This window comes from Mytilinidion resinicola (genome assembly GCF_010093595.1).
Source record: "Mytilinidion resinicola strain CBS 304.34 unplaced genomic scaffold BDZ99scaffold_8, whole genome shotgun sequence".
Taxonomy (NCBI): Eukaryota; Fungi; Ascomycota; class Dothideomycetes; order Mytilinidiales; family Mytilinidiaceae; genus Mytilinidion; species Mytilinidion resinicola.
Genome location: NW_022985444.1, coordinates 564,371 through 591,378, shown reverse-complemented (window position 1 = coordinate 591,378; position 27,008 = coordinate 564,371). Strand labels below are relative to the sequence as shown.

The following is a 27,008-nucleotide window of genomic DNA, read 5'->3' as shown; positions in this document are numbered from 1 at the left end:
TCCACGCTTCGTTCTCGTTCATAGGCTGTAGGAAGCGCGGCGCCCCTGTCCTCTGTAGCGCTAGGGCTGACGTGGGCAGTGCAATCCATATTCCGTTTTGGGGCGTATTAAGGGACGTTTGAGCTCAATCCGGCCACCGAGTTCTCCGCCATTGGCTGGAAGGAGTGGCAATTCGAGCTATTTATGCGACATTTGCGCTGGATGCGGACGGCTCACCACCACGACATCCCACATCACCAGCCACGACGAGTGTCGAGATTCTATTTTGGGGGCCGAAATGCTGTTGTTTCAAAGCTGCTGACTTCTTGCTTGACTGACCACCTTAGGCACACGTCTCCACAGAGATCGGTCCATTCGTTTCTATCCCCTACGCGCGCATTCTATCGATGTTGGTTTTTAGTAAAGCATGCAGTACCGCACATTTGATCATCGTAAGAATATTCCGTAGGGGTAGGATTAATTAAACTGTCTAGTTCGTATACCCAATACTCCAATCTTCTTGGAAAGAGTAGGTAATGCCATCGCATCATCTGTACTCCCTCGTCAACCCCTGTCCTCCCGATTTGAAATCCGTCACACCCTTCCATATTCCGTTCCACAAACATGTTCCGTTCCACAAGAAACCTTGCGCCTTCTGTTCCACAGCAAGGATAGACGATGCTTCCATAACACAGCATACGCGATTGACTCAATTCCAAATCCACCACCCCGGAGCGCTCCATGACTCCTCATACGGACGGCGCCCTCGCCATCGTTAACCGTCATCATCATTCATCATGCGGGGAATCCGATTCGATCGACGCCACCGCGCTCTAGTCGCCGTTGCCACTAAGCAACGGCTCCCGTTAGTCCTCTATCTCGTTTCAGGTCGTCGCAGCGCCCTCGATCAGCAGCCCCGGTCGCGGGTGGTAGATCGGGCGGTACGGCTCAGGTACGGACTGCGGGCGCGGGTGGCTTGCAGCCGACACAAGACACGAACCGCAGCTACGGAAGCGAATCGATTGTTGCACGGAGCGAGTCTGTGGAATGCGACGCCCAGCAGCCCGCTCGGGTAATCTTAATCATTTGCCGTTGTGGGAGGAGCTAGGCGATTTATTGATATACCAAAACGAGGGCATTTGACCGGAAACTCGTTTCGGAGGTGCTAAGGTCGAGAAGGGGGCATTGATGAGGCTGGTGGGTTGTACGGTGACTGCATCGCTCTGTGACTACATTTTTGCCACATATACACAAATAGAGTCATAGCCTCGACATGGAAAATACAAAGAGTGGGATGAAGCAGTAGTGAGTATAGCACAATCGTGTCCGTGCCTGAAACGAACCCGGCTCCAACTCCAACATCTGACGTAAAAAGGAATGCGAACGCGGTGTATGACAAACACCGTTTTTCTACAGCTCAGACCACCGCAAGGCACCCTCAACACTCATCCAGTGAGCCGAATACGAAACGGCTCGGTCCGCAAGCCACGCGGCGTCGTGGGCGGCGTTATAGGTACCCGTCTCTGACGTCCTAAGCAGCTCACTCATCTTCTTCTCGGATGGTGAGGGGAGCTTCTTTCTTCTTCTCACTCATCATCTCCCTTTCAAACTACTCTCTCTCAACCTCCTTTCCTTCTCAAGTTCGTCTCTCCCTCTCAACCTCCTCCCTCTCCCTCTCCCTCAAACCCCCTCCCAAATCTCCCCGCTCCTCCTCCATTTATTACACCCCCTCCCCCCTCACCTTAACAAACTGCAACACCCCCTCGTCCCCGGCTCTATACGGCCCATGCTCCATCCCCGGCTCCCGGAACGCATAGCTCCCCAGCACCGCCGTAATCCCTTTCTTCACATCCGTCAGACTCCCTTTCAGAATCACTACTTCCTCAGTATACGTGTGCGTGATAATCGCATCAGTGATGGACGGGGTATGCGGTTCGTAGTACTGCAGGACCGACTTCTCTTTGATAGGGCTAGCAGAGTGATTGAGGGGCAGCTCCCAGGTCCCCGGCCCGATGAGGCGCCAGGGCGCGTTTTCGGAGGCGGGGAGGAGGGGGTTGGGGAGGGTGGGGGGCGTGGCTGGGAATTCGAGCTGGTGCATTGTGGGAGAGTGGTAGCGTTGAGGGGACTTGGTGGAGATAGGGAGCTATAGACCATGTGTTTGAAGGGAATTTGTATACCTCCGTGAAGATGTTCTGATTTGTAATCCACTCAGAGTTCCGCGGCCGTAACTTCATTTCATCGACGTCTACTGCACTCTACCTAGAAGACAGTCTTCCCATCTCAACATACCTCAACCCTGCGTCTTGCGGCCGGTGACAAAACTCAGCCCTACGCCACCCGCACGCCGCCCATCGCTGGCGCCAGGCCTGCCTGAAACAAGCGACGTTGCGTCAAACAAGCGGCCGTTTCCCAGGATCCGCATCCTTCAGCCTTGCAGCTTACGCCCAGCGCGCGGCCTCAGGCAGCCCTCCCCGAACAGAAAGCCCACGCGGGTCACGCTCCCGGCTCCACCTGCGCGGCGTCGCGCGAAAACAGGGTGTGGCGTGCGGGTTACCCTGTCCCTGCGGCGCTTGATGGGAAATCTACGCGATGAGTGGGCCGTGCTGTGCCGCCAAAGGTCACGGAGTGGTGGCGGTGCACTGGAACCTTGGTTGGTTGGTGTAGTGAACCAGCCACTTGCAACCTTATCGTGACTAGACTTTAGGAGGCTCTTGTGTGCGTCCGTTTATTTGGAGTGTTAAGGCAGACTGTGGGGGCTGGTGTCTTTGACGTCGTTGCGCGGGAGTGTGGCGCGGGTGTTTGGGGGCCGGAATGTGTCTCTACGAGGGCATGCTGGGGGAAGCCGGTGGAATATGCTGCGAAGGGTATGACACTTTGGGGTAGTATTACGCCAGGATGAAAGTAGTACCTTATACTTCCTTATTTTGTTTTGGATATCATTAAGGGTCCTGGACCGATGCCGGCTATAGGTCATCTTTTCATCGTCGTTCCGTCGTTCCATAGATTGGAGAGAAATGCTGCCAAGAAATCTCATTACCTAGTCGTAGTGATTTGCGGCGCTTCGCTAGCTAAGCGCTGTAGGAGCTCATGTAGTACTAAGGCTTTCAGTCAGGCGTATTCGGATTGCGAAAGTGACATATTTCGAAGGGGCTATGAAAGCAGCTCGACTTACCGTCAACACTGACTCGTCCTCCCCTTCATTGTCATTCGGAAGATAGACGTAGAGGATCAATGCGTGTTCATGGCAGAAGCCTGTAGTACCGTCAGTTCGATTGGCCATCATTGAAAGATTGACGGTCTCCAAAGCGGTCGGCGGCAAATTTTCAACTCACATGCAATGACTCTGCCACCCAGACGTCCAACTGACATAACTTTCCCCCAGTCTCGACCATCAATCCGAACAGTTGCCCAACCTTCGTCGCTGCGCCCGTCTGCACTCCCGAGCGCCTTCATCCGCGTGCTGGGATGCTCCGCAATGCCCTCCTCCCCTCCTTGCACCTGACTCGGATCGAGCTCGGGGTTCGTCAACCCCGTCCACACGCTGCTAATGTTCATCGCGTCCGTCCGGATGCTCAGCTTCAAGCACCCGTGCATATTGGCAGACAGCTCTAGCCGCGAGCGAGGCGCATTCGCCGCCGTCAATCCCGCACCTGCCTTCGCCCCGACGGACGCTAGCTTCGTGAACCGGTCACTAATGCCCTTGATCTGCGCCAGCGGGGGTAACATGATGTGGACGTCTGGCTCGCGGCAGCGTGGCTCGTGCAGGCCGGACACCGAGTCGGCGCTCAGCACCTTCACGGGGATCTCTTGAGTCACGATGGTTTCGCGCTCGCGGCCAAAGGCAGACTCCTCGTAGCCATTGCCGAAGGCGCCTTCTTCCTGACTGCTGCCTGTTGTGCTGATTGCGCCGCGTGGGTTTATGGATGAGGTCGTGATGATGGTAAGGGCGAGGAGGGGGATGTTGTCCTTCTTCGTGAGGCGTATTGAGGCAGAGGTGGCTTGGAGGGCGGATCGGAGGGCGCTGGTGAGAGAGGCGAGGGGGACTTCGAGGTTTACCACATTGTTGGCGGCGGATTGGATGTTGTAGACCTCGAAAATGGAGTCCTACGCGTGGGCGGGGTGGTCAATGGGAGCTCTAAGTATTTGTAGGAGAGAATTCCTTACGATCGATAGAACACTGCAAGAATAACTGAATCAGCTAGGTCATTTCAGATGATATGCTAATAACAGGACTTACGCCCAGACTTGTGTACCCTGCTCCGGAATGATCGTGAAGCAGACCTGGTTGTCGCTGAGCTTGACCCACGCAAAGTTGCCCAGCGAGTTCAGCGACGCGGTAAGTTCTGTAATTGACGCGTCAGATGAGTCTCCGGCGTACGGCAAAGGGCTGGCATACTGGTAAATATCGAGATATTTTGGATTGACGCTTTGAAGCGCATCCTGGCGGAGGAAGCTTGGACGGAACGAGGTGGAGAGAAAGTTCGAAGACGTGGGGCCGCTCACCACCACCAAAACACCATCAGAAAGGTTTGAGCAACGACCAGATATCCAGCATGTTTCCACCACAGGTCAGGAAAATCGTCGTGACAACGGATTGCTTGTTGTAGATGATGTATTGTGATTGGCCCGCGTTCATGCAGCCCTCCGCCTCTGCCAAGCTATACACGTTATGACCTCGTTGCTGAAGGCTGGAAGGCTGAAGGTTACAACAACCGTATAATTCGCGCTTCTTCTTCTATCTATACAGACGCGTCGTCACTGCGAGGTTGAGTCGATACTCAATCCCAATAAAACGTCTTCGAAACGTCAGCGCACTCAAACTTTTATCTCCCTTGAGTCTAGCATCTAAACTGGGCACTATCACGATGGCTACGAGGCTCGAAAACCATGGACACCCGCCTGGAACCACCGTGATGGACAAGAATGGGGACGTCTTGTTTGAGCTTGGTTCTGAAGACCTGACTGCACATCTGCTTGTTTCCTCGAAAGTTCTCAGCCTCGCGTCCTCCGTCTTCAGCGCCATGTTCACACATGGCTTTTCAGAAGGCGAGGGACTTTCCTCTAAATCGCCGCGCGTGATTCCTTTACCGGACGACGACCCACCTGCTATGGCCTTACTCTGCCATATCCTTCATTTTCGCACCAGTTCAATACCAATGGAACGCGACATAGCCGCCTTGGCTGAACTTGCTATCTTATGCGATAAGTACGACTGCGCTGGGCCCGTGAAGCCATGGGGTCTTCTCTGGACTGCAGAGTGGCTTCCCCATGCAGGGAGCGAAGGATTCGAGAAGCTCCTTTTTGTGACATACGGTCTTGACCTCCCAGAAGCGTTCGCAAAAGTTACAAAAGCCTTGGTGGATAACCATCCCGGCCCGCTCAAATTCGATGCTTCTCCTGGATATGAAATGCTCCCAGATGGTCTTACTGGTAAGCAGCCGAGCGTCTCCTTCTACGTTGCCTGGACACAGATTTGTCTACACTTGTGTGCGAATGCTTGGAGCACTCCAAATGGTGGTAAACAGTTTGACACAGACCAAGACTACGTAGGTCTATATTGTAGAGGCTAAGACCTTCCGAATCTTGCAGATGAGATCGAAAGTAAACGGAACGATTTACTCAAAAGTCTGTTACGAGCATTCGATGCTACTATCACCCCGTTCGTAGCAGCCTCCAACGTCATCTGTATCCGCCAAGTTGTTGGGCTTTTCTACTACAATCTGTCGACCGTCGGCCTCTGGCCGCTTTCCAAGAAACTAGATGAGATTCCGGTGCCCGAGATCAAGCAGAAAGTCTCGCAGCTTGTCGCACCTGTTCCGACTTGCACTAATCGCGTTTACTGCATTTGTACCAAAGGCTATACTGTCGTAAGTGACATCAAACGTATACTACAAGAGAAGATTGACGATGCCATCAACAATACCACCGGCCTCTGCCTGGACTGTGTGAGGGCAGGGAGAGGGTCGGGTGAGCATCAGAGTTGCCGCCTATCGCATACATAGCCGCACATCTTGAAGCGGATCTTGCGCATGGAAAAGATCATTCAAATGTAGACACTACCACAATAACTCAATTGAGTCAATCATTACGACTTTCGAAACAGGTCACGTGAGCGGCAGTGTCAAATGAACCATTTTTGAGAGTCTCTCCACGTTATTACGGTTCTAGGGCAATTCCCTAGATAGGGGAACCTTTTTGAAGGATTGAACGATGCATGCCTCGCCCTAGGTTCGAGGTTTTGCATGTTTCGGCTTTTTCCCGTGGCGGTGCCAGCATAGCCCACTCCTCAAGGTCAGAAGTAGGCAACAATCTTCCCGCCAACTGATTGAATTCCCATCTCAACCATATCTCCCTTGTTTACTTCAGCGATCTGATTCCGTGTCATTGCTCAATACTTGCAATAGTTGAGTCTGTCTAAGTTTTTTAAAGCCGAATAACGTAAAACATTTCCCCGATCACCTTTCGGTCTACCCCGTCGCAAAGTCATTTACGATGCATTTCAACGATCTAAACGAGGATGTTCATAATATCGTCATTTCGCAGGTAAGCCGCACGGTCAACTCTTTCGAGTCTCCAATTGACCACCTGCGATAGCTACAAGACGAATCACCGGCTTCTTTAAGTAACTTACGTTCCGTATCGAAGCAATGCAAAAAGCTTACAGATCGATTCATTTGGCACTCAATCAAGCTGAGCGATGAGGGGCCGCGCCAACTAGAACGCACTGAAAACTTGATCCAACGAATCCTACATGATGATCTCTTCCTCCACGTTAGGGATCTAACAATTGCCGAGTGGAGCGCTAAATATGACACTTTCGATTCCGCTTCCATAGAGCAGATCATCGGCACCTTCAAACACCTTCAACACTTCCACTGGAACGCCAACAAACCAATACCAAAAGCTGTCATCTCGAAGCTCGAAATGTGCTGGCCTCACGTGAAGCTTCATGTGAATAATACACGCCGTGACAAAGCCGACGATCAGGAAATGAACATGGATATGCGTCTTCTGTTATCCCCGCTAATTTACTCGCTGACATACGAGGTCTTCTACATGTATATGGGAAGCGGTAACGTCGCACACTCAGAGCTACCCAAGCTCAAAGAAGTCCTTTTGAAGAGCCAAAGACTCCGGATCCTCAAACTGGGCTTCCACCTTGGTGTACCAACGTACCCGCCTGGGCCTGAACGAGAGCGTAATAAGTCGACTTACAAGATTGGCATCACGCAAAGCCGAGAAAACATTCATCCCCTAAACTTGCTACTCCAGCCGGGCGACAAATTACCCCCTCTAGAAGAGCTTCACCTACCGATGCAGTACAACTGGAGCCGCGAGCACTGCCAAATCTTCCGAAGTAGTACGGATTGGACCCAGATTCGCCGACTAGATATCGGTTTTGGCTGTCCGCAAATCTTTTTCGAAGAGTTCCAAGGCCAGACACCCGGCCTGAAGTCCTTCCACACGAGCTTCCGACAGGGTCCAAAGAGATGGGAAGGTGCCCCGCCCACTTGTGGCGATAATCCGGGATGCGTCGTTAGTTTCTTCGACGCTATCGATGCCTTGGAGGAGCTACATATCAGCAATCATGACAACGACGCAGGTATCCTCTTTGACGCAATCTTGAAACACAGCCAAAGTCTCCGCAAGCTCCAGTTCTTCACTTCACTGGATCAGGAATACCGCCGCAAACAACCTGTAGTATGGGGAGCTGAAAAGCTAGAGCAGCTTCGTGAGCAAGCTCCCAACTTGCAAGATTTGGGCATCGATATCGGCCTCGTCGGCGAAGACCATACCTGGGTAAGACGCTATCTCCAACCTATATTCTAGTTCTGTTACTAAGCTCATTCCCTCCCTCAAGCCCACTGACACCACCGCCGTCCTCACCCGCTTCAGCCACCTCCACACCCTCCGTCTCGCCCTCCACATCCCGATCGCCGCCAACGAGTTCTCAGTCAAATACGAGTACGACCCGTTTGAAGGCGATGTCAGCCCACCTGCCTTACGTATCGGGCTTGCTCAAGAGCGTGCCGCGAAATTGTTCAAGCAGTTCTTTGTCAACGATCCGAATGCGAGACTTCAAGAGCTGGAACTCACATTCAAGTGTCTGTATATCGGGGATAGGATGGACAGCTGGCCGATGGCGCAGAAGCTGAGATTCAAGAGGAGCGAGCGGGACGACGGGCCGAGGGTGGAGGAGATGGAGTCGTTCGATACAAAGTGGTGGCAGGTGGAGGTTGAGAACGAGTGGAAGGGCGACTACTAGAGTTTAGTTTGAGACTGTTCTTCAACGTTGGAGAATGGTATGGAAGAGGGGAAGCAAGGATAGCGTAGATATATTGGTAGATTTAGGGATCGCTTCAAAACTCGGATAGACGCGACTTGAGGCCACAGCCGCGAAGGGCATCATTAGAAGTTTGAAGACATACCGAATCAACATAACCTTCTCTCGCTACACGCACGACTTTAATGAGATCTGCACCTTTATCCCATCTCTCTACGCAAACCCCGTCACGTGCGCGTGCGGCGGGGTATACCAACACACCAACACCCCTGCCCTCCAGGCATCCATCCCCTACCCCAAACCCATACAACAATGAAATACCCCCAAACACACACCAGCCATGAATCACCCCATATACATCCCCAAACTGCTCACCTGTCTCTACAGCTCCTTCCTCTCCTGTTTCGCCGGCGTCGACTGGCTGGAGGAAGCTTGCCTCGTCATCACAGCAACACTCCTCGCCGCGGTCATGTCAGCCTTGCCCTCCTCCCCCCCGGTTTCCCACCCACGTACTCACCACGCCCATAGAATCGTCCCTTTGTGGTGCGTCCCGGAAGAAATCACGCGGCGAGTGGAGGATTTCGTTGCTGCGCCTTTTGAGCATTTGTGGCGCGTGCCGCAGAGGGAGGACCGGCCGCGGGCTATCTATCAATGCGGGCCGCGCGTGGAGGAGCCGGAGGAGCCGGATGAGGGGGATTGGGGGGATGGGGATGAGGAGGATAGTGCGTATGATTCTGGGTATGCGGATGAGTGGGTGAGTGATCCGGGGTTTTGAGGGAGGGGTTTTAGGGGTGTGAAGGTGCTGTGGGGGATAGAGATCAGGGTGGATGTTCTTTGGAGGAACTTGAATTAATTTTGAGGTATCGTATTTAAGCATTAAAGTTGGATTATGAAAGGTATTGAGAAAGGAGATGAAAAAGGCCCATTTGAGATCGAGGACGCCTGACCAAAACGTGCCTTTAGCCGCTGGCCAAATTAAAGTCCGCTAGTGTCTTCAAACGTTCGCTCTGTTTCGAATGCCCATCTCGAAATCATACTCCGAGCCTCTCGTACTGCTCAAGCGTGTGCTTGTATACGAAATCTGCCTTCCCCTCGTCCTTGTACTTTTTCAGCACCTTGTTCTCAGTCAAGACGCTCGAATCTCCTTGCACGAGGAAAACGCCGCTTCCAGCCTTCCCATCCGTCCCCTTCTCCAGCTCCGCCCCTTCGCTAGCCTCGCCCGCTTGCGCTCTCCTAAACTTCCCGCTTGTAGCGGCATAGAGCACCCGCTCACCAGATTCTTTAGGGGTTTGCCCGATCAACTTCATGAGCGGTACAACGGTCCAATTCACTAGAAACTGCACGAAGCCCGGAAGCCCTCTGATCGTGAGTCCCGTGCCTCCGACGGCGCCTGGGTACAGGTGCACAAGGCTAATCTTCTCGTTCCCAGGTTGATTCTTGTATGCCTCAAAGAAAAGCGTCATGAGGCTTGTGGCTTGACCCGCAGCTTTGATGAGGGAGTAGTTCTTCTCCAGTAGCAGATCGTCCGGGAACAGCTCTCCTTCTTGCCCGCCCGCAAGAACAGACACGACCCGTGGGGATGGCGATTTCCGGAGCGCTGGTGTGAGGGTGGTGAGGAAGTGCATGCGAGAGTAGAAGCGGATGGCCTGGGTGGTGTCGAAGCCTTCGGGGGTGTTCTCGCGATGTAGCGAGACGAAGCCGGGGCTCATGATGAGGAGGTCGAGTTTCTCGATCTTGGAGGCGATCTCGGCGGCCGCGGCTGCTGCATCTTTGACCAGGGTGAGGTCCTTGGCTTGGATTGGGATAAAGGTGGCGGAAGGATTGAGAGCTGAGAGGGAGGTGATGAGAGTGTTTAGGGAGGTCACGGAACGGCCGACGATGTAGATGGTCGGCGAGAGGGTGGTTGTGTGATTTGTGAAGGCCTTCAGAGCGCCGAGCCCGATGCCATTTGTGCCGCCAACGAAGACGGCCGTGGGAGACGAGGGGAGAGCGGTGGAGAGATTGGTGTTCGAAGCTAGAATGTCCTTGATGGCGACCATGATTGCTTCTTTTGGGTAGCAGTACGACTTTGTGTGATATCTTGAAGTGCGGACGGGATTGAGGGTAGAAATAATGCGTTTGATATGAGAGTCCACGGATTGATGTGTGGATGAGTGCTGAGGAATTTGACGGCTTCGAACGAGGGGTGGGATGGCTATTAAATACTCAGCTGGCGTGACGACTTACGACTTCACCTTCGCTTATTGGCGAGCTCTTTCTACTTCGCTCCTGGCTTTCGCCGAGGATGACAAAGACCATTGGCTGGTGATGGGCTGAGGAGTTGTCTCCAGCTGGCGGGCGCGGGGTTGCTGTCGGCGTTTCGCACCACCGGCGTGCCGGCAGATCGGAGCCCGAACATCGGCTGCTCACCAACGATGACGCAGCCGATCACGTGACTCGCTGGATATTATAAAGCCGCTTCTATTGTGGAACTCCCTGGAAACAACGTACATGCGAGGGTTAGAATGGCCTGCTTTACTAGACGCATTCAGTACTCCTGAACACGGAAACCCCGCGCTCGCACTTTGTAAGCCATTCCAAGAAACAAGCAGTGACGTGGGTGCTAGGAGACGAATGCATTTGAGTGAAAGTACAGTGGCAGGCCATAAGTCTGTGCACCTTCATTTACCACTGCTTGAGGTACCTCGATGGGTTTTTTAAAGAATATAGACGCGACGTCACATGCAGCGGTGTCTGAGCTACCTCTTGGCTGGCTGGCTTCCTGGCAACAGGGCTCCTCCCGACAGCAGTATCTAGCTTCCAAAGTGGCACCCAAGCAGTGCTATATCCTCTTGCCCAAGCATTTGGCCTGGCACTGCAGGCATAACACGCAGGTGGTCCGTGGTATATGTAATTAGAGGTACAGTCCATTGTCCAAGCGTCTTTAGCCATGTTCCTTCTCATCTCATATCGTCGTCCGCCTCCTTGATGCCCTCAATTCTTCCCGACACGCCCTTTCTATTACGAAGCATGCCCTCATCTAGTTCCTGCAAGCCCTTCCTTACCTCATGCTCAACGTCCCTCTTGACCCTCTTAAGCGCATATATATTCCCAGCTTTCCACCTCACCCCGTCCAGGAACCGAAATTGCTCAAACACCCTCCCCCTCTCCACAACTTCTCTATACCCAAAATCGTCCCACCAATCCACCGTCACGCTTCTCAAATTCTCTGCGCCGTTCTGCAAAACATTTGCCAACTGCGCCGCCTTTTGACAAACCATCTCCACGCTTTGTTCTGAAGATAGCTCATGGAACATGGCGTCGTGGGCGTGACCTGCCTTAAAGCTCATTCTATCTAGTGATATTCGTACTCGGATGTGGCGAATTCGTGCTAAGTGCGGCGAGGCAGCCAAAATCTCGTAATCTGGATCATTACGCCACCTCCTCGAGTGCGAATTTAGGTTGCCGACCTCGAATACGGCAATCAAGTAGAAGGCGTCCATAAGCTCGGAACGCAGCTGGCGACAGGTGAGCTGCAGGGAGAACGGCGGCGAAGGTGCGGAGACGGAGGTAAAGCCCGTGTGAGGGGTGGGTAACATTGGCGATCGGCGCTTTCTCGGGAGAATGTAGGCATATATCATGTCGCGGATTTCGCGTGGGAGGGCGAGCAGAGGGGGCGTGAGCAGAGGGGGGGCTCGGGTGGGTAGAATGAGGGTCGAAATCCGGTTAACTTGGTTATGAACCTTGGGTTTGCGACGATGGAACAGGGACAGCAAGGAAAAGTCTCTGGAAGACATTGCTGTGAAGAGTTGAATAGCGATGATTGCAAAGCTTGTGGAATGTACTTAGTATCCTAGGAGATAGGGGACGTGTGAGGCTTTTAACATCCTTAAGGCTTGAAGCTATGAGGCTATGCCTGCAGGCATCAGCTTTCCAAGGTTTGAGAGTCTGGACACACCCAGAGCCCCATGCGCACCAATTATAGGAGAGCAACGACGCCGAGGAAACGCCTAATAGTACTTCGTGGACCGCTACCTCTACCCTCGCGATGGCTTTTCTCGACCCTAATGGCAGCGTTGAATGATGATACTTCGAGATGGATTGAGGCTGAATCCTCTGAGGAGACTGCATTTGCCGAACTGGCATGCAGAGAATGCAGGAGGCGGAAGTCAAAGGTTCTTCTCCGTGTAACCCCACTTACCAGGGAGCTCTACTTACCATGCACAGTGCAATCGCGCCATTCCCCTATGCTCCCTTTGCATAAATTTTCGTCGTCGATGCATATACGAGAAGCAGACCAAGACCCCTCTTACGCGGCGACACCTGACTGAGGTGGAGGGAGAACTGGCGAGGACGAAGGCATTATTGGAGAGCCTTTCAAGAGGTTCTTCTAACAATGTAGCCGCCTCTTCCAATGGTGCCCACGAAGACAATGCTACACTTGAGCAGCTCACATCCCCTACAAACCACCCACAACATACCCTTCAAACCCTACAAGCCCTGCCCACGGGCTCAACAACCTCACAAACTGCAGCCTTCGGCGGCCATCAAAGACCAAAGGAATCGCTATATCAAGACTAGTCTTTCCATGTTGGAAGCTACCAGAGCACTCGTAGTGCTATTGCACGACACCGACCATCTTCCTCAAGGCAGACGCCGTCTTCAGAGTCGACCAAAGCTCAGGCTCTAATTCTAGAGACAACGCCAGCGTCGGGCGATTTTGACTGGGATGAACGCACTGGAAGGCAAAATGGAGATCGATCCGTCGATGGCATGGCAAGCCTAACCAGCAACTCTAATGGGGCGGATACCTTGGAGTTGCTTCTGGAGCCGCGCTTCTGCGACTGACAGATTCTCGGCCCCCGAACGAGGCAGATTAGCCTTTCAACAATATTGAATCACATCCATCCACGATACCTACAGCGATATAGTCGCTATCCCAGCTTGAGCCATTTATCGACGCTTATTTCCGCCTTTATCATTTATCTTATCCAACTATTCATGAAGCGACGCTTCGTGCCCAATTCATGGAAGTAATCCTGAGACCGACCACTAATGCATGGCAAGTTCTTCTGTATGTTGTAGCTGCAATTGGCGCGTACTGTGCCTCGACGCAACCGACCGACATTGATCTTGGACTCTTCGAGGCTGCCAAAGCTCGTTTGTCTATCGACATGTTGGAAACTAGTAATCTTACTATAGTCCAAGGATTGACCCTCATTTCAAACTACCTGCAAAAGAGAAACAAGCCTAACTCTGGCTACAATTACACAGGCCTTGTGCGTCGTATCGCTATGGGTATTGGCCTTCACAAGGAGTTCCCGAATTGGGACGCAATGCCGCTTATGCTGGAAATGAGGCGACGTGTGTGGTGGGGCCTGTACATTTTCGATGTTGGCGCCATAATCACATTCTCACGGCCGCTGGACTTTCCGGAAGGCGGGATTGAGACCGAGATACCTCTTAATGTGCATGATAGCGTGAGTCCCTTAGCCTCTTTCTATCTCTCATCGCTAATGCCAACAAAAGGACATTACTGCAGGCACCAGAAACATGCCGCCACCGGCTCAGGAAACGATGGTGTATTCGCACCTTCGAGCACAATCCACGTTTCATCTCGCTACTTGCCAAATATATGCTAGAATCATTTCAACTCCACATCCTTCGGCTACTGAGATGTTAGAGTTGGATGATACGCTCATCCAGCAATGGCTTCTGTCTCTACCGCAATATTATCAAGAGCATGTCATTCAGACTCCACGCAATGTTCTGGTCCATACAATACTTCGCTGCCGATACCGGAATTTCCGCATCCCGATGTATCGGCCGTTCTTAGTGCGACGTACGATCACCCGAGATATTGACCGGTCCAGAATGAACCAACCCGAGGACCACTAGAATGCTGAGATAGCAATCCAAAGATGCCTCGACAACGCTCAAGAATCAATCGACCTCAACGCAAACATGTGGTTCGAAGGACAAAAGCCTATGATGGCTTGCTGGTATGGTCTGTATTTCTTATTCCAGGCGGTCCTCACCCCTGTCATTTGTCTTCGGAATCAACCTCAATCACCAGCCGCCAGCAGCTGGCTTGCCCAAGTCACGACGGCCATTCACGTGATCGAGTCTATGGCGCACCTCAATCCAAGCGCTCAACGCTGCTTGGGCGTTATTTGATCGCTATGTGGTGCATATCTAGTGCCTAACACAGACGTGGATGGCTGGGATGCGACACAGGAATCGCCATAGACACAGCTGAACGGGCTATATCCATTGCTCTGGCCTACTCTGGATACGACGCAATTCGAAGGCGCTGATAATATGCTGTGAGTGGTTTTACTCGATCGCGAAAGGCTATACTGATGTAGTGAACAGGCCAGAATCGACGATCATGGAGTTCATGAATCAAATTCCGGATTTCGGATGAGACGTGTGGGCGACTTCGTTTCCCCCGACCACAATAATACTCTCTACATCAACTAAGTCTAGGCCAGACTAGAACTGAGCTACAGGTTTTCCCCAAAAAAGGACATATAATAAGGCATCTAAGCAATGGGTGAAAAGGTATTTACATAATTATAACCATCGCAAAATGACCACAGTACCATTTCTATTGGGCATGCTCTGTTGTCTTGCGTAGGTTAGCAGAAATCCCAAACGTCGGGATCAGTGTAATCGGGTTGAGCGATGCGGCCCTTCACTCTCAAGCTTTGGAGGTTCCAAGGCTGAGTTTCTGAACTGTACACTTCTTTGCCACGACTTGTAAAATCAGCAAGACGCCCCCCCCACCCAGCGAACCGGTCAATCTCGCATAAGCTATTTCATAGTACGTATACGCACATGCAAGCTAAGCCGCAATCGGGCGTACAAGTGATACAGTTCGTGGTCATGTGGAACAAGCCCTGTGCGCAGAGGATAATAAAGGCAATGACTCTTTTATAATTTATCTCATATTCTAGTCAAGGTCAGGCGAGTTCAGCAAGCATCTCCAACTCACCAAACCTACTTCTCTTTGTCGACAATTGACCGCTTATACCCACTAAGGGAAAAACCATGTCCCATCTAGTTGCGCCCCTCGTGGAGGTGGATGTTTCCAGACACGGGGATGAGGAAGCGCCTGCCGAGGCTGTGCCAAAGCCACGCCTTGGAGGTGCCATTGATCTTGATGAAGCAGTTGCCAAAGGTAGATACCTAAACTCCTATTGAGGCAACAATATTTGATGGACCAACGTAGCATTACCAATTCCTGGGAGAGTGGTGACCTCTGCCCGGAAGTACGGCATGTCGCTATGGGGAACCGCGGCCAAAATCTTTGCTCAACTCCCAAACGGGGAATACAAGAAATACTTCTTGAAGGTAACGAGAGCTCAGTGGAAAAATTTACTTTGCCCTCACGCAGCCCTATAGTCTATGTCACTTGGTGAGACAGGACGATCAATGATTGAGGGCGAGTTTGAGTCCCTTCGAGCAATCAACGCAGTATCGCTAGTATTCGCTCCGGAACCCTACGCATGGGGCAAGTACAGCAGAGATGGACCAGAAACCTACTTCCTTTTAGCACAGTTTAGAGAGGTCGGCGAGCAACCTCCGGATCCCATCAAGTTTACAGCGCGCCTTGCAGATATGCACAAACGTTCAGTATCTCCGACCGGGAAATTTGGTTTCCACACAATAACCTGCCACGCAAAACTTCCACAGGTAACGAATATATGGGAAGGTTCATGGTCTGTTCTGTATCAAAAGCAACTGGCGCACATGATCAGGTTGGATGAAGAAAAGAATGGGATATGGCCCGAATTCCAGCAAATGTGCGAGCTTACGGTCACAATGGTCATCCCACGTCTTCTAGAACCTCTCCAAAGGGATGGTCGAAGTATCAAGCCTTGTTTGGTGCAAGGCGATTTGTGGGATGAGAACACCGCTACCGATATGGAGACAGGCGAACCGTTTGTTTTCGATGCTGGATCGTTCTATGCCCACAACGAATGAGATTGGGAATTGGAGGGCGCCAAGACATCGTTTGAGCAAGCACGTGTATGTGAGAAATTATAAGCGAAATTTCCCAGTGTTAGAGCCAGGTATGTTTTGATAGAGGGGAATCCTTGCACTCGCTGAACATTACCAGAGGAAGAGTGGGACGATAGAAACTTGCTATACTCATTACGGTTTGATTTAAGAACAGCAATCCTGATACCTGGATGCAATCAACGTCAAGTGTGAGTCCAATGTCTGAGCCATCATCCTTGTCAATAGCTAACAAAAGCAGAGTGATGGAGGGTATGACGAAGTTATGTCGGAAGTACTTTCCTAAGGAGTTTTTGGCTGCCAGCAAGCCAAAGTTGCCGTTCGGTTTTACGTCAGGTGGAGCTGAAGGAGAAGAAGAAGAAGAAGAAGAAGAAGAGTAGGAGGAGGAGGAAAAGGAGGAGGAGGAGGAGGAGGAGGAGGAGGAGGAGGAGAAAGACGAAGACGACTAACCATGAATGCTATTCTGGCGCAGTCTTACGGACAGTCAAGGCTTTCACTATCTCATCTTTGTATTTTTGAATCCACTGAACATTTCCCGGCCTGTTTTCGGTCCTTAATGTGAAAAGCCTATTAAGAGGGTCGTCCACTCTGCAACGTGACCGCGTGGAACCCATCCTCCGTCAACACCACAAGCTCCTTTCGTCCATCGCACTATTGACTCAGTCCTGCCCGTTCTGTGAAATGGCCGCTGTAGGAGAAGATGTAGATCATCAAGAAGGTATCAATGGAACAACAGCTGTTACACTGGGGGAACGCTTAGACACTTCTGCTTGCTCAAATTGAGGTTGTCGGATCGGAAGTATCCGAACCCCTTCAAACTTTCAACATGGAGTACTTCGACAGTGTTTTCTAATTGTCAATGCCGTAAGCGCTACAGAGGCCCTTCGAATGTTCTACCAAAACCCATCATTCCGGAACGTCTTTTCTTCAGTTGATCATTTCCATGCCTTATGACGATGCTCAGGTGTGTTGAGTCGTCAAGTGGCTGGAGCATGTGCGGCGCGAGTCAGATCCTACGTGATATCGTCCAGAACGCGGGGACAGGACGCCCCGAATGAGGCGCTCCGCCATGCCCAGACCCGCAGTTTCGAACAACCCCCGTAGGTCACGCAGCGCATTACTTGACTCAGCGGTGGCCATTGCGAGCACGTTATGCGAGTCGCCAGTCGAGGAGTGGATGCGCCGGTCAAGTGAGGGGTTGCGGAGGCCAGAGCGCGTTGTTGCTGGTCCCTGGGAATCGCGGACATCGTGAGAGCGCGCGTGGTGGGGATCTAGAAGTCTCGTGGTAGCTTTGTGAAACTGTTCCTTCCATTAATTACAGACATACAGTCCTACTTCTTTCTCCGATAGCTGGTCTGTTTCTTTCAGCACACTTCTAGACTACTGAGAGATTTCGTGATACCCACCCACTTGCATTGTTAGATTCTGCGTAATGGCCACACAAACAATTGAGAAGAACCGGGCATTCGTGCTTCGCGCCATCAAGGACGGTGCGATCGAAGAGCGTCCAATTCCCAAGTTGAGAGATGCTTGGGATGTGCGAATTCACATCGGTCAAACTGGTATCTGCGGTAGTGATGTCCACTATTGGCAAAGAGGACGTATCGGAGGTATGACGACTCTTATCGTGTGAAATAGACAGTCAGGTTGCTGACCACACCTTAGACTTCATCCTCAAATCTTCTATCATATTAGGCCATGAATCCGCTGGCACAGTTGTTGAAGTCGGATCAGCCGTCAAGAACCTCAAGATCGGTGATCGCGTCGCAATTGAGCCTGGAGTTCCTTGTCGCCACTGTGATTACTGCCGCTCCAGCTCCTACAACCTTTGCCCAGATACCGTCTTTGCCGCCACTCCTCCCCATGACGGAACTCTCTCAAAGTACTACATCGTCGCAACGGACTACTGCGTGCCACTTCCGGACCACATGGACCTCGAGCAAGGCGCAATGGTCGAGCCTGTCGCTGTTGCAGTACAGATTACTAAAGTCGGCAAGGTTCGTGCGAACCAGACGATTGTAGTCTTTGGCTGTGGACCCATTGGCGTGCTGTGCCAAGCTGTTTCGAAATCTTACTCCGCAAAGAAGGTCATAGGTGTGGATATCAGCAAGTCTCGACTTGAGTTTGCGAAGACTTTCGGTGCTGATGGTGCCTTCCTACCGCCTGCGAAGCCGGCGGATGTGTTAGCGACGACTGGAGCGTCAAGCTCGCCCAGATGATCAAGGATGAGTTCAAACTTGAAGAAGGCCCCGATGTTGTGATCGAGGCTACCGGCGCCGAGAGCTGCATCCAAACAGGCATCAACCTGGCAAAAAAGGGCGGCATGTATGTCCAAGCTGGCATGGGCAAGGAAAATGTTACGATTCCCATCACAACGGCTTGCATCCGCGACCTTACAATTCGTGGTTCAATTCGGTACACGACCGGCTGCTACCCTACCGCAGTGGATCTTGTAGCTAGCGGCAAGATTGAGGTCAAGCGTTTCATCACAGACCGTTTCAAGTTTGAGGAGGTAGAGCAGGCGTTTGAGCTGGTGAGGCAAGGAAAGGAGAGCATGATCAAGGTGATCATCAAGGGCGTGCAATAGATACCAGGTTGAACGAGAAATAGAACCGATATGATACCATTGAGATGAGCAGCTGAGGCCATTTGAAAAACTTGACGGTAGGGACGCTCCAAAAGTCTTTAGGTCGATGAAGGGATGAGAGGAGATGGTGTTGTAGCACAATCCCTGCTGATCAAGAACTCTCCTCCTCACCTAATTGGTCTAGCTCCCGAGCCAATCCCCACCTCGCAGCCAGGGGCCGCCTCTTTTGACCACAACCATCGTAGCTTTGGCGTTTTCATGCCTTCAGCTCGTCGATTCTGGACGCATTCGGACACCGGCATCGCGACAAGAAATGGGGCGGAGCATGGGATCTGGTGTTCAGGAGGGCATCTCGTTTACACTTTCAAACAGCCTCGGAGAGATGGCAGGGTCTCAACTCAGCTCGCCGTCGGCCATGACACCCAACCTCATGTCAAGCTAGCCCTGCGGCTCAATATGTGCGTACTATATCGATGCAGTTGGCAGCCTCCGGGGACTTCTTTCACCCCCACGTGGTCCGTGAGGCTGGGAGGGTGTCTGGGGTTGGAATATTGGTTGCAAGATTCAGCCAAGCTTCATCTCCAAAAGAAGCTTTCCACATGGCTCTGGCCGTCCATAGCCACCAACACTAACCCTGTATCTCGCTCGGTGAGCGTATCACGCTCTCAGAACGCCCCATGGGCGCGTCAAACCAAGGCTAAACAAATTGGTGTTGCTTGGAAGCTTGTCTGGTGTCTGGGTAGGGCTTTTACAGCCACCACCATGGGGTACACCATGCGAGATGGAAGCGCTCCAAGGTTGACTTCAGCTCTTCTAAAAACAATCTTCTCCTTTCCCTTTTTCCGTGGTTTCTTCATGTTGCTGTCGCCATCAATTTTCTACCCCTCAATCTTTTTGCTGTCTCCACGATGCATCACCCCCTTCTGTCCAGCCCAATCTTCAGTCTCGCCATAACCCTCTTTGCGATCCCTGCTATCCGCGCCTCCTGTTACTACCCCGACGGTTCATTCCCCACGGACTATGCATACGAAGCTTGCACCGGAGACCAATTCTCATCATGCTGTATACCAGCCGAAGGCGACCTGTGCCTGTCCAACGGTCTGTGCCAATTCGGGAAGGGCGGTTACGTCTTCCGCGGCGCATGCTCAGATAAGAACTGGAACTCACCCAACTGCTTCCAGCATTGCAAGCAAGGCGACTACGCGGCGAACTGGCAGAGAGTAGTCTCATGCGGCGGCAACAGATACTGCTGCTACAGCTCAGAAAGCATATGCTGCAACGATGACACCCAGGTCTTCGAGGTCGCCGACGGGACCGTCGTCAATGATTACACGAGCTTGACGCCAGAAGCAACCCAGCCATTGACAGGCGCTGCAAGCTCTGCCACCGGCGCTGTCGTTACAACTGCTGTGAATGGGTTCCAAACAACTGCGACTAGCCGAACGACATCGTCCACATCGTCACCGACCGCATCGTCACACCCTGCCTCATCAGTCTTCCAAAATAACAAGGTCCCTATCATCGCCGGCATAGCGGGCGGCATCGCCGTTATTTTCGCCCTCACGGTTGGCTATAAGTGCGCTAGACGTCGCTACCGAAGGAGGAACGCAATGCTTCCGGTCCCGCCCTACAATCCCCCGCAAACGTCGTTCAATCCACGTCCAGCATCGGTATCTTCAAGTTCTCGCGCTGTATCGCCCGCGTCACCACCGCAGTGGCAGAACGATCCAGCGAAGATGACGCCTTGGGCGGCGGCCACACCAGTGCCACCGCAAACACCGACACCGCCGCTGCAAGGGAGAACGCCGGAACCAAACCCATATAATCAGCATGGTGGGGTCGTGTACGAGGCGCAGGGCACGCCTGCGCCGACAAGGTATGAGGTTCCAGGACAGACGCGGCCGATATATGAAGTTCCAGGGCAGACGCAGTCGGTGTATGAAGCTCCGGGGCAGACGAGGCCGTTGTACGAGGCGCCAGGGCAGACGCGGCAGATGTATGAGGCTCCATGAGGCGTTGGGTAACCCGATTGTTATAGACTTAACGGTTTCTTACGGCTGGCGTTCTTGTTTTATTGCATCTACTGCATTTATTGTAAATATCTGATGACGGTCTGATGAGTGCTGGTATTACTTACGCGTTGTAAGATAAAGCCCTTCATCTGTAGAATGATTAGCGGTATAAGTTCTTAGATCACTGTCTGTCTTTAAAAATCATGTAGATATGCTGATGACCTAGGAACTGGAAACGGCACCTGACAAAACACCTGAACAGCAAATCTTCAATCAATGCCAAATAAGCATCTCCAAGTAGCCCAAACCCAAAGGAACAGAAAGGTACCGCTTTCCTCCAATGTACCAACTACATTCTCCCAAGCCTGCCAACACGGCACCAAATCAGCCTCGCCGCAAGGCTTTGCATATGCATATGCGGACGCCCACCCAGCCACAGCCTCACACCTCCCACATCACCCACTTCCCTCCTCCCCTCCCCATCTCTCCCTCTTTCCCAACCATGCCTCTCCCTTAAATCTCCTCACCATGTCCATCTGCTTCGGCTTCTCCGTCGGCGACTTCCTCGCCGCCCTCAAACTCACCTCCACCGTGATCGACGCCCCGCGCTCCAGCAGCTGTTCAGGCACCCAGTTCCGGGAGCTCCTCAACGAGCTCTACACCCTCGAAAGCGCCCTGCTCCGCGTGAAACGCGTCGAGCTCCACGACTCGCAGAATGTGGAGCGGGTTGCGCTGTCGCAGGCGGTGGCGCAGTGTCAGCGGACGATCGATGGGTTTTGAGATAAAGCGGCTAAGTATCAGGGGCATCTAAGAGAGAGAGGGGGGGGGAGGGGAAGAGGATGAAGGATGGGTGGATGAAGATGAAGTGGGCGGTGTGTAAGAAGGAGGATTTGGAGAGGTTTAGGGCGGATTTGAAGGGGCATACGGGGAGGGATTGAGGTGTTGTTGCTGACGGTGCAGATGGGGAGTGTGGCGTTGCATGCGCGGGCAGCAAGAGGAGAATCATAAGACGCTCATGGGAAAGATTTAGGGTGTATCTCTCTTGTGGATGGGGAAGTTGACGGCGGTGTCCGATAGTGTTACGACGGTCGTGCAGCAGGGGAAGCAACTTATCGAAGCAATTGCGCAAGTGCTACGGGTGAACATCCAGGTCTTCCAGGCGATTATGGATATTTAGAGGTTCATCATCCGTATCCCTCCCCAGATTGATCGACAGCAGCCAGCGTATCTCATCGACGCTTTCGGCAAACACGGTCCGTTCCACTTGGAGTTCGTTAGGTCCGCAAAGGCCTTGATGGCAGTATTGAGGGCTAATTGCGAGACCCACAATACCAACCCGCGGAAAATTGATCGCGGAGAATTCGTCATTGCCGAGACTGGAACTCAAAAAGTGGATTGGGACTGGGACACGTGCTTTTTCCTTGGCCAAAGAGTCGCGATGAGCATTATTGCACGGGGCATATCATGGAAGGGATCATGTCCAAAGTGTGGCTCGAAGGGGCCCGATGTGGACGACAAGGAAGTCGAGTGGTAAGACCCTCTTCAATTTCTGTATTTGGCTTGGAAGTTCTGTCAGTCGTTGCGTAATTTGCTGCTCTATCAACTGTTCAGTTCTGAACATGCCTGTATTAGTTCTCCTCAAACATCTTCAACCTAATTAATTTTAATTGTTAATTTACACGAATTGTTGGGAGAAGCTGGACTGACATGCCCCTTTAGCGAAGCATGCTGTACATACTTCCGAATAACGAAATACATCGCCAATGGACCCAACGCAAATCAACCGCAAGAAGTCTGCAAATCAAATTTCACGGGTTTATCAGCAAAAATCGGAAATTCTCGTCACGTAAGAGTGTTTATAAGGGGGCATATGTTCATATGGCCGGCAGAAGCGCTAAACAACGGTTCATTAGATTCCCAGCAAGAGGGAAGGGGCAACGGCCAACCTTAGAGTACTTAAGTAATGTTCGATCACTGCCATCAACAAACTCAAAACCTGGTTTGATAACGATTTGTGATAAGAGAGATTCATGGTGGAGCGATATGATGATTTCACACACGTTTCTGAGTCGTCAAAGGATCGGCGAAACGACGGAATGCACTTTCGGCGAGCTTTCGTTATAGGGAAAGATATTTAATGAAGTCTAACGAGCTCAGAGGCTCTTCCCATCTAATTAACTGCCTCGTAATAATCTATGAGACACGTCTACGGGGTATCTTATCGTACTTTTTCCCAATTAACAACGTATGCATTCGCAATACCAAGCCAGAAAACGAACCGTGATGACCAAACCACTCATATCCCTCCTCAGTAACGGAGCTCCTGCGGTGCCAAAACTCCGTTCTCAATGCTTGTGTCCTTGAGAATCACTTCTCAAGCTTCCGTTTCCAGCCTTAGCCATCCACCATATCGACATCCGTGTCATTGCTCCCCTCCACCGAAACCTTGGGGGTGTACGCCGCCTTCGCCGCCAGATATTTCTCTTTTTCCTCGGCAGCATGCTTCTCGTATACTTCGCGTTCGGCAGCTGGCATGGTTTTCCATCGTTCACCCATCTTGGCTCCGATGTCCTCTGTGTGACATGTTAGATTACACGCTTCAAATAGGGCAGACGTAGAAAACTTACTGAACAACATCTCCGGGTTCTCATCTTTCAACTTCTGCCGATTCTCCGTCGAATTGAAGAAAATGAACGCCGATTTAGGATGCTTCGGGGCATCTGGATCCTTCATTTTCTGGCTCTTCCGTCTATGTTTCTTTTTCGCGTCCGAGGCTTCTAAGTATACTGGGACCCCGCTCGTCTCTTGTGCTGTATTGTGTCTGTTATCCACCTTCTTGCTGTCGTGCTTCTTCACTTTCTTCGGCAGCTCCTGGCCCTGTGCGTGTGCATTCGAGCCCACCACATCATGCAGCGGGAAGAATCCCATCGGCGGCCCATTCGAGCTCCCGCCCTCTCCACCCCGCACGCCCTGATGTCCACTCTCTTTCCTCCTATGCTGACCCTCCCCATTCCTCTGCAACTTCCCCCCCTCCCCACCCACACTCTTCCACTTAACCCCATCAAACAACCACTCCATCTCTTCCTCCCCACCCGGCCTCTTCGCCTTCCCACTTTTCTTCGCCTGCTGCGGCTCCACCTGTGCCTGCGGCCTCTGATACGGCGCCCCCGTCCCCATCTCCCGCCCCTCCGCCTCCGCCACCCAATCCCACCCAACATCCCTCCGCGCATCCTCCCCCGCCCGCTGCCACAGCCCGCGGTACATACTCTCAATCTTCTCATGCAGGTGTATCACGCCCATGCCAAAGATCTTGAAGTCCGCCAACGCGACCGCGCCCTGCGACTGCACCCCCGGCGAGTTGCAGATAGTCGTGTACTCGCGCATCAGGCGCAGCGAGTGCGCAGGAATCGACTGCGGCCATTGCAAGGGCGGCGGGCGAAAGCCTGTGTTGTAGATGGCGGGGATCGGGGCAGGGGGTGTTTGCGCGTAGGGCGATGGCGGCGGCGGCGGCGCGAAGCATTGCGGCGTCGGGGTAGGCGCGGGCGAGAAGTGCGCGTGCTCAGGGCCGCCTTGTTGCGGTGCGGGAGAGTTGTTGAAAGGGACCGGGTCGCGTGGCGAGAGCGCGTAGGTTTTGAGATATTGCGACGGATGCTTGGAGAGCTTCGTTGGCGGGGGCGGTTTGTCCATGGTGGTGTGGTTTAGGACGGCGGAAGACGCGTTGGCGCCGTGCGCGAGGTATTTCCTATGAGATGGAAAAGATCACGTGGCGCGCTAGTGGCTTCGCATAGAGTAGCACGTGAGTAGGTGTAGTGGGCCAATCATAGGCTGGGATTTGATCTATGTACAAAACTTTGGGGGAGACGAGATGAGACTCCTGGGAATGCGGTATGCATGTTGAATAGATCTATAGTGACGCTTTTGGAAATGGTCTTTCGTACTCACGCATCGTCGGTATCCACCTTCTTGTAATACTTCCCCTCTGCTTTCTTTGGCAACCACCTCACGGCTGCTGCATACAATAAGGCCGTTGCAATCAGTATTAGCCAGAAGAGATGGCCAGCAGCGATCTGTTTTCCCACACCAACAGCATAGATACTCGTAGCTAACGCGGGTGCGAAAGCACGAGTACCACTCGAAGTTGCCAGAGCGAGCGCATTCAGCGTCCCGAACTCCTTGTGCGAGGGCGAAATGTCATTGAGAGCAAGTTGGACGGCAGCTATGCGGTGGTAAACACATGGTGTATGGATAAGCTGGATTGAAAGATGACTGCAAAACTTACTGAAAGCCATAGCAACTCCACTGCCCAGGGCCAATCCAGACGGACCGAAGACCCAGAAAGGCACCATGGCATCATGGCGGCGGAAGGTATTCAATATCGGACCTAAGCTGAAGAAAAAGGGCCAGACATAGGCGCAGAGTCGCATCACGCCGACCGTACCAAATCGTTTTTGGAGCGGAGTGAAGATCAAAAGCAGGTAGACTGCTTGGGCTAGACCACCGACACCCATGACGATAGAAATGCCTAGTGGTGGAAATTGTAGACCTCCTAGTTTGATGTCTGTGAACAAATATACAGGCAGTACTGATGATTAGAGCGTCAGTTGAGTTCATGCCTCGAGGGGTTCGAGGTAGGACTCACCAGCAGTATATGCGAATGCCATGAGCATGGTGAAGCCATACAATCCGAGAACTATCGCCACACCAGGGGCTTTAATGATCTCCCATGTCGATTTAGGTGGAGTGTTGTCAGTCGAGCCTTTACTCTCGTGTCTGTGCAGAGTCTAGCCCGAAATTAGCATGAGACATTGAATTGGGATTTTGAGTCGAACCTCTTTGATAAAGAGCGCAGAAATGACTGCTGCGACGAATCCAAAGGACGCTATAGCAATGGTGGGCAATGCGTACGGAAAGTCCTTGAAGAGTTGGATGTTTTTGAAGAAAGCGAACTTCTCTGCTGGGTTCTCTAAAGTGCCGCCTATAAACGGTCCAAGGGATATACCAATATAGCCCGAAAACGCAAACCAGCTGAAAGCTTGTGCTTGAGTCTTTTTGGTGCTGTTCTCCGAGATCATCGCCCGAATAGTTCTATCACTCTCCTCAGTCGCTACACCTCACGAGTTTTTGAAGAATACTTACACGATAGTTCCGGCAAAGACGCCTGCCAAACACCGGAAGAAAGCCATCTGCCAAAAGGAAGTGCTGAACCCAAAAGCCCCTGTGGCAATTGTAACGCCACACAATGAGAAGACAAGTACTGGTTTTCGTCCAATGCGGTCCGCAGCCTATCATGCCTGTCAATTCATCTTTCTCACAAGTCAAGAAGAGAATGATGAAAACGCAACATACCCGTCCCCATGCAATCATGACACACACCTGTGTGAGCGAAAACAAGCTTTCCTATATTAAATCAGCTTCTCGTGTATTTCCGCACTTGGTGAACCACTCACAATCAACCCACTATAGAATCCAACGTCCGCCTTGTCTACACCTCCCGTCTCATGAATCATCTTATTGAGGAATGGGAAAATGCCGAAGAAGGCAATTGGCTCCATCAGCCTTGCGAAGCACAGAAGGAGAATCTGCCCAATTGGCAATGGCTCATCTTCCTCTTCGATTTCGTCTTGATGTTGTTCTTCAGGATCGTCGGTTTTACCATTACTAATGGCGGCGGTTGCGCTCTCGCCATTCGGCTCGGTGGTGGGAGCGACGAGGAGAGGTGTAGTCTCGTCTGCAGCCCGGACGCCGTCCGGGCTTAATGGCTTTGCGGGAGCCATCGCGTCGTTCTTGTGTTTCGTACGTAGAGATCTTTGTTGTTGAAACGAAGTCGAGATGTAAAATAAGCTCTTTAGACAAGCCTCGCTCGCTCTAGCTTCAAGCAGCCCTGTTAATGAAGATCCCGGAGTGAATTGTAAGCAACGAACAAAGACGACTATTCAACTGGAGGGAAAGTAGAAAAGAAACCAGGCATTCGCTGTAAGATATAAGTTTGTTCCAATCAGCATACGCAATTTCGATGCCTGACCGGGTGCTCGCTCGTTGGTCTCCTTTCGAACTAAAGCCGATCTGCTAACCCGGGTAGGAAGTTGAAATTGCTTCAACGGGAGGGACGGCAGACGGCTATGCGCGGTCTGGGACACAGTGC

The 27,008-nt window shown here is 52.1% G+C and overlaps 14 protein-coding genes across 14 annotated transcripts; 8 read left to right on the top strand and 6 right to left on the bottom strand.

The window, feature by feature from the left end:
• Positions 1-1,210: 1,210 nt before the first annotated feature.
• BDZ99DRAFT_288866 (uncharacterized protein) lies at positions 1,211-2,575 on the bottom strand. Its single transcript, XM_033714084.1, has one exon. The coding sequence runs from the start codon at positions 2,075-2,077 to the stop codon at positions 1,700-1,702; it is 378 nt and encodes a 125-aa protein (XP_033577746.1). The 5' UTR covers positions 2,078-2,575; the 3' UTR covers positions 1,211-1,699.
• Positions 2,563-4,445, bottom strand: BDZ99DRAFT_288828 (Hus1-like protein). The gene is made up of 6 exons (XM_033714083.1): positions 4,376-4,445; positions 4,217-4,322; positions 4,144-4,156; positions 3,312-4,083; positions 3,152-3,231; positions 2,563-3,074 (listed from the first exon to the last, which is right to left on the bottom strand). Exons 1-6 carry the CDS (start codon positions 4,416-4,418, stop codon positions 3,048-3,050), a joined length of 1,041 nt encoding a protein of 346 aa, XP_033577745.1. The 5' UTR covers positions 4,419-4,445; the 3' UTR covers positions 2,563-3,047.
• Positions 4,446-4,656: 211 nt separating this feature from the next.
• On the top strand, positions 4,657-6,066 carry BDZ99DRAFT_441360 (uncharacterized protein). The gene is made up of 2 exons (XM_033717764.1): positions 4,657-5,409; positions 5,569-6,066. The coding sequence occupies exons 1-2, from the start codon at positions 4,845-4,847 to the stop codon at positions 5,979-5,981; spliced, it is 978 nt and encodes a 325-aa protein (XP_033577744.1). The 5' UTR covers positions 4,657-4,844; the 3' UTR covers positions 5,982-6,066.
• A 771-nt stretch (positions 6,067-6,837) lies between these two features.
• On the top strand, positions 6,838-7,998 carry BDZ99DRAFT_497738 (uncharacterized protein; the record flags this gene model as incomplete). Its single annotated transcript, XM_033723540.1, has 2 exons — positions 6,838-7,779; positions 7,841-7,998. Coding segments are annotated over exons 1-2 (1,032 nt in total), but the record flags the coding sequence as incomplete, so codon positions are not given.
• A 208-nt stretch (positions 7,999-8,206) lies between these two features.
• BDZ99DRAFT_288791 (uncharacterized protein) lies at positions 8,207-9,166 on the top strand. The gene has a single exon (XM_033714082.1). The coding sequence runs from the start codon at positions 8,604-8,606 to the stop codon at positions 9,036-9,038; it is 435 nt and encodes a 144-aa protein (XP_033577742.1). The 5' UTR covers positions 8,207-8,603; the 3' UTR covers positions 9,039-9,166.
• Positions 8,837-10,434, bottom strand: BDZ99DRAFT_462099 (uncharacterized protein). The gene has a single exon (XM_033719762.1). The coding sequence runs from the start codon at positions 10,300-10,302 to the stop codon at positions 9,295-9,297; it is 1,008 nt and encodes a 335-aa protein (XP_033577741.1). The 5' UTR covers positions 10,303-10,434; the 3' UTR covers positions 8,837-9,294.
• A 461-nt stretch (positions 10,435-10,895) lies between these two features.
• BDZ99DRAFT_462098 (uncharacterized protein) lies at positions 10,896-12,175 on the bottom strand. The gene has a single exon (XM_033719761.1). It carries the CDS (start codon positions 12,037-12,039, stop codon positions 11,203-11,205), a length of 837 nt encoding a protein of 278 aa, XP_033577740.1. The 5' UTR covers positions 12,040-12,175; the 3' UTR covers positions 10,896-11,202.
• A 35-nt stretch (positions 12,176-12,210) lies between these two features.
• BDZ99DRAFT_487602 (uncharacterized protein) lies at positions 12,211-14,419 on the top strand (the record flags this gene model as incomplete). The annotated part of the gene is made up of 6 exons (XM_033722847.1): positions 12,211-12,417; positions 12,470-12,640; positions 12,824-13,006; positions 13,174-13,722; positions 13,772-14,109; positions 14,164-14,419. The coding sequence occupies 6 exons, from the start codon at positions 12,211-12,213 to the stop codon at positions 14,417-14,419; spliced, it is 1,704 nt and encodes a 567-aa protein (XP_033577739.1).
• Positions 14,420-15,295: 876 nt separating this feature from the next.
• BDZ99DRAFT_487601 (uncharacterized protein) lies at positions 15,296-16,462 on the top strand (the record flags this gene model as incomplete). Its single annotated transcript, XM_033722846.1, has 5 exons — positions 15,296-15,425; positions 15,477-15,598; positions 15,650-16,209; positions 16,286-16,320; positions 16,368-16,462. The coding sequence occupies 5 exons, from the start codon at positions 15,296-15,298 to the stop codon at positions 16,460-16,462; spliced, it is 942 nt and encodes a 313-aa protein (XP_033577738.1).
• Positions 16,463-17,699: 1,237 nt separating this feature from the next.
• On the top strand, positions 17,700-18,854 carry BDZ99DRAFT_508263 (putative alcohol dehydrogenase; the record flags this gene model as incomplete). Its single annotated transcript, XM_033724311.1, has 3 exons — positions 17,700-17,877; positions 17,933-18,447; positions 18,483-18,854. The coding sequence occupies 3 exons, from the start codon at positions 17,700-17,702 to the stop codon at positions 18,852-18,854; spliced, it is 1,065 nt and encodes a 354-aa protein (XP_033577737.1).
• Positions 18,855-19,762: 908 nt separating this feature from the next.
• On the top strand, positions 19,763-21,033 carry BDZ99DRAFT_570090 (uncharacterized protein; the record flags this gene model as incomplete). Its single annotated transcript, XM_033727953.1, has 1 exon — positions 19,763-21,033. The coding sequence occupies one exon, from the start codon at positions 19,763-19,765 to the stop codon at positions 20,864-20,866; it is 1,104 nt and encodes a 367-aa protein (XP_033577736.1). The 3' UTR covers positions 20,867-21,033.
• Positions 21,034-21,351: 318 nt separating this feature from the next.
• BDZ99DRAFT_462094 (uncharacterized protein) lies at positions 21,352-21,651 on the top strand. The gene has a single exon (XM_033719760.1). The coding sequence runs from the start codon at positions 21,395-21,397 to the stop codon at positions 21,644-21,646; it is 252 nt and encodes an 83-aa protein (XP_033577735.1). The 5' UTR covers positions 21,352-21,394; the 3' UTR covers positions 21,647-21,651.
• Positions 21,652-22,983: 1,332 nt separating this feature from the next.
• Positions 22,984-23,867, bottom strand: BDZ99DRAFT_462093 (HMG-box). Its single transcript, XM_033719759.1, has 2 exons — positions 23,494-23,867; positions 22,984-23,439 (listed from the first exon to the last, which is right to left on the bottom strand). Exons 1-2 carry the CDS (start codon positions 23,792-23,794, stop codon positions 23,261-23,263), a joined length of 480 nt encoding a protein of 159 aa, XP_033577734.1. The 5' UTR covers positions 23,795-23,867; the 3' UTR covers positions 22,984-23,260.
• Positions 23,868-24,670: 803 nt separating this feature from the next.
• On the bottom strand, positions 24,671-26,755 carry BDZ99DRAFT_462092 (MFS general substrate transporter). Its single transcript, XM_033719758.1, has 7 exons — positions 26,314-26,755; positions 26,213-26,263; positions 26,003-26,148; positions 25,696-25,951; positions 25,506-25,647; positions 25,146-25,448; positions 24,671-25,082 (listed from the first exon to the last, which is right to left on the bottom strand). Exons 1-7 carry the CDS (start codon positions 26,638-26,640, stop codon positions 24,805-24,807), a joined length of 1,503 nt encoding a protein of 500 aa, XP_033577733.1. The 5' UTR covers positions 26,641-26,755; the 3' UTR covers positions 24,671-24,804.
• Between the last annotated feature and the right edge of the window lie 253 nt (positions 26,756-27,008).

What these genes read in the sequence shown, in the direction of transcription:
- BDZ99DRAFT_462094 (XM_033719760.1), top strand. Translation starts at nt 21,395, where the DNA reads ATGTCCATCTGCTTCGGCTTCTCCGTCGGCGACTTCCTCGCCGCCCTC.
- BDZ99DRAFT_462093 (XM_033719759.1), bottom strand. Translation starts at nt 23,794, where the DNA reads ATGGGATTCTTCCCGCTGCATGATGTGGTGGGCTCGAATGCACACGCA. An exon ending in GAACCCGGAGATGTTGTTCA is followed by an intron (nt 23,440 to 23,493) that starts GTAAGTTTTCTA and finishes CATGTCACACAG; the next exon opens with AGGACATCGGAGCCAAGATG.
- BDZ99DRAFT_462092 (XM_033719758.1), bottom strand. Translation starts at nt 26,640, where the DNA reads ATGGCTCCCGCAAAGCCATTAAGCCCGGACGGCGTCCGGGCTGCAGAC. An exon ending in GTCTTTGCCGGAACTATCGT is followed by an intron (nt 25,952 to 26,002) that starts GTAAGTATTCTT and finishes GGAGAGTGATAG; the next exon opens with AACTATTCGGGCGATGATCT. An exon ending in TGGAGTTGCTATGGCTTTCA is followed by an intron (nt 25,083 to 25,145) that starts GTAAGTTTTGCA and finishes ACCACCGCATAG; the next exon opens with CTGCCGTCCAACTTGCTCTC.
- BDZ99DRAFT_462098 (XM_033719761.1), bottom strand. Translation starts at nt 12,039, where the DNA reads ATGTCTTCCAGAGACTTTTCCTTGCTGTCCCTGTTCCATCGTCGCAAA.
- BDZ99DRAFT_462099 (XM_033719762.1), bottom strand. Translation starts at nt 10,302, where the DNA reads ATGGTCGCCATCAAGGACATTCTAGCTTCGAACACCAATCTCTCCACC.
- BDZ99DRAFT_288791 (XM_033714082.1), top strand. Translation starts at nt 8,604, where the DNA reads ATGAATCACCCCATATACATCCCCAAACTGCTCACCTGTCTCTACAGC.
- BDZ99DRAFT_288828 (XM_033714083.1), bottom strand. Translation starts at nt 4,418, where the DNA reads ATGCGCTTCAAAGCGTCAATCCAAAATATCTCGATATTTACCA. An exon ending in GGGTGGCAGAGTCATTGCAT is followed by an intron (nt 3,232 to 3,311) that starts GTGAGTTGAAAA and finishes ACGGTACTACAG; the next exon opens with GCTTCTGCCATGAACACGCA. An exon ending in AGGACGAGTCAGTGTTGACG is followed by an intron (nt 3,075 to 3,151) that starts GTAAGTCGAGCT and finishes TGAAAGCCTTAG; the next exon opens with TACTACATGAGCTCCTACAG.
- BDZ99DRAFT_288866 (XM_033714084.1), bottom strand. Translation starts at nt 2,077, where the DNA reads ATGCACCAGCTCGAATTCCCAGCCACGCCCCCCACCCTCCCCAACCCC.
- BDZ99DRAFT_441360 (XM_033717764.1), top strand. Translation starts at nt 4,845, where the DNA reads ATGGCTACGAGGCTCGAAAACCATGGACACCCGCCTGGAACCACCGTG. An exon ending in GCTCCCAGATGGTCTTACTG is followed by an intron (nt 5,410 to 5,568) that starts GTAAGCAGCCGA and finishes CGAATCTTGCAG; the next exon opens with ATGAGATCGAAAGTAAACGG.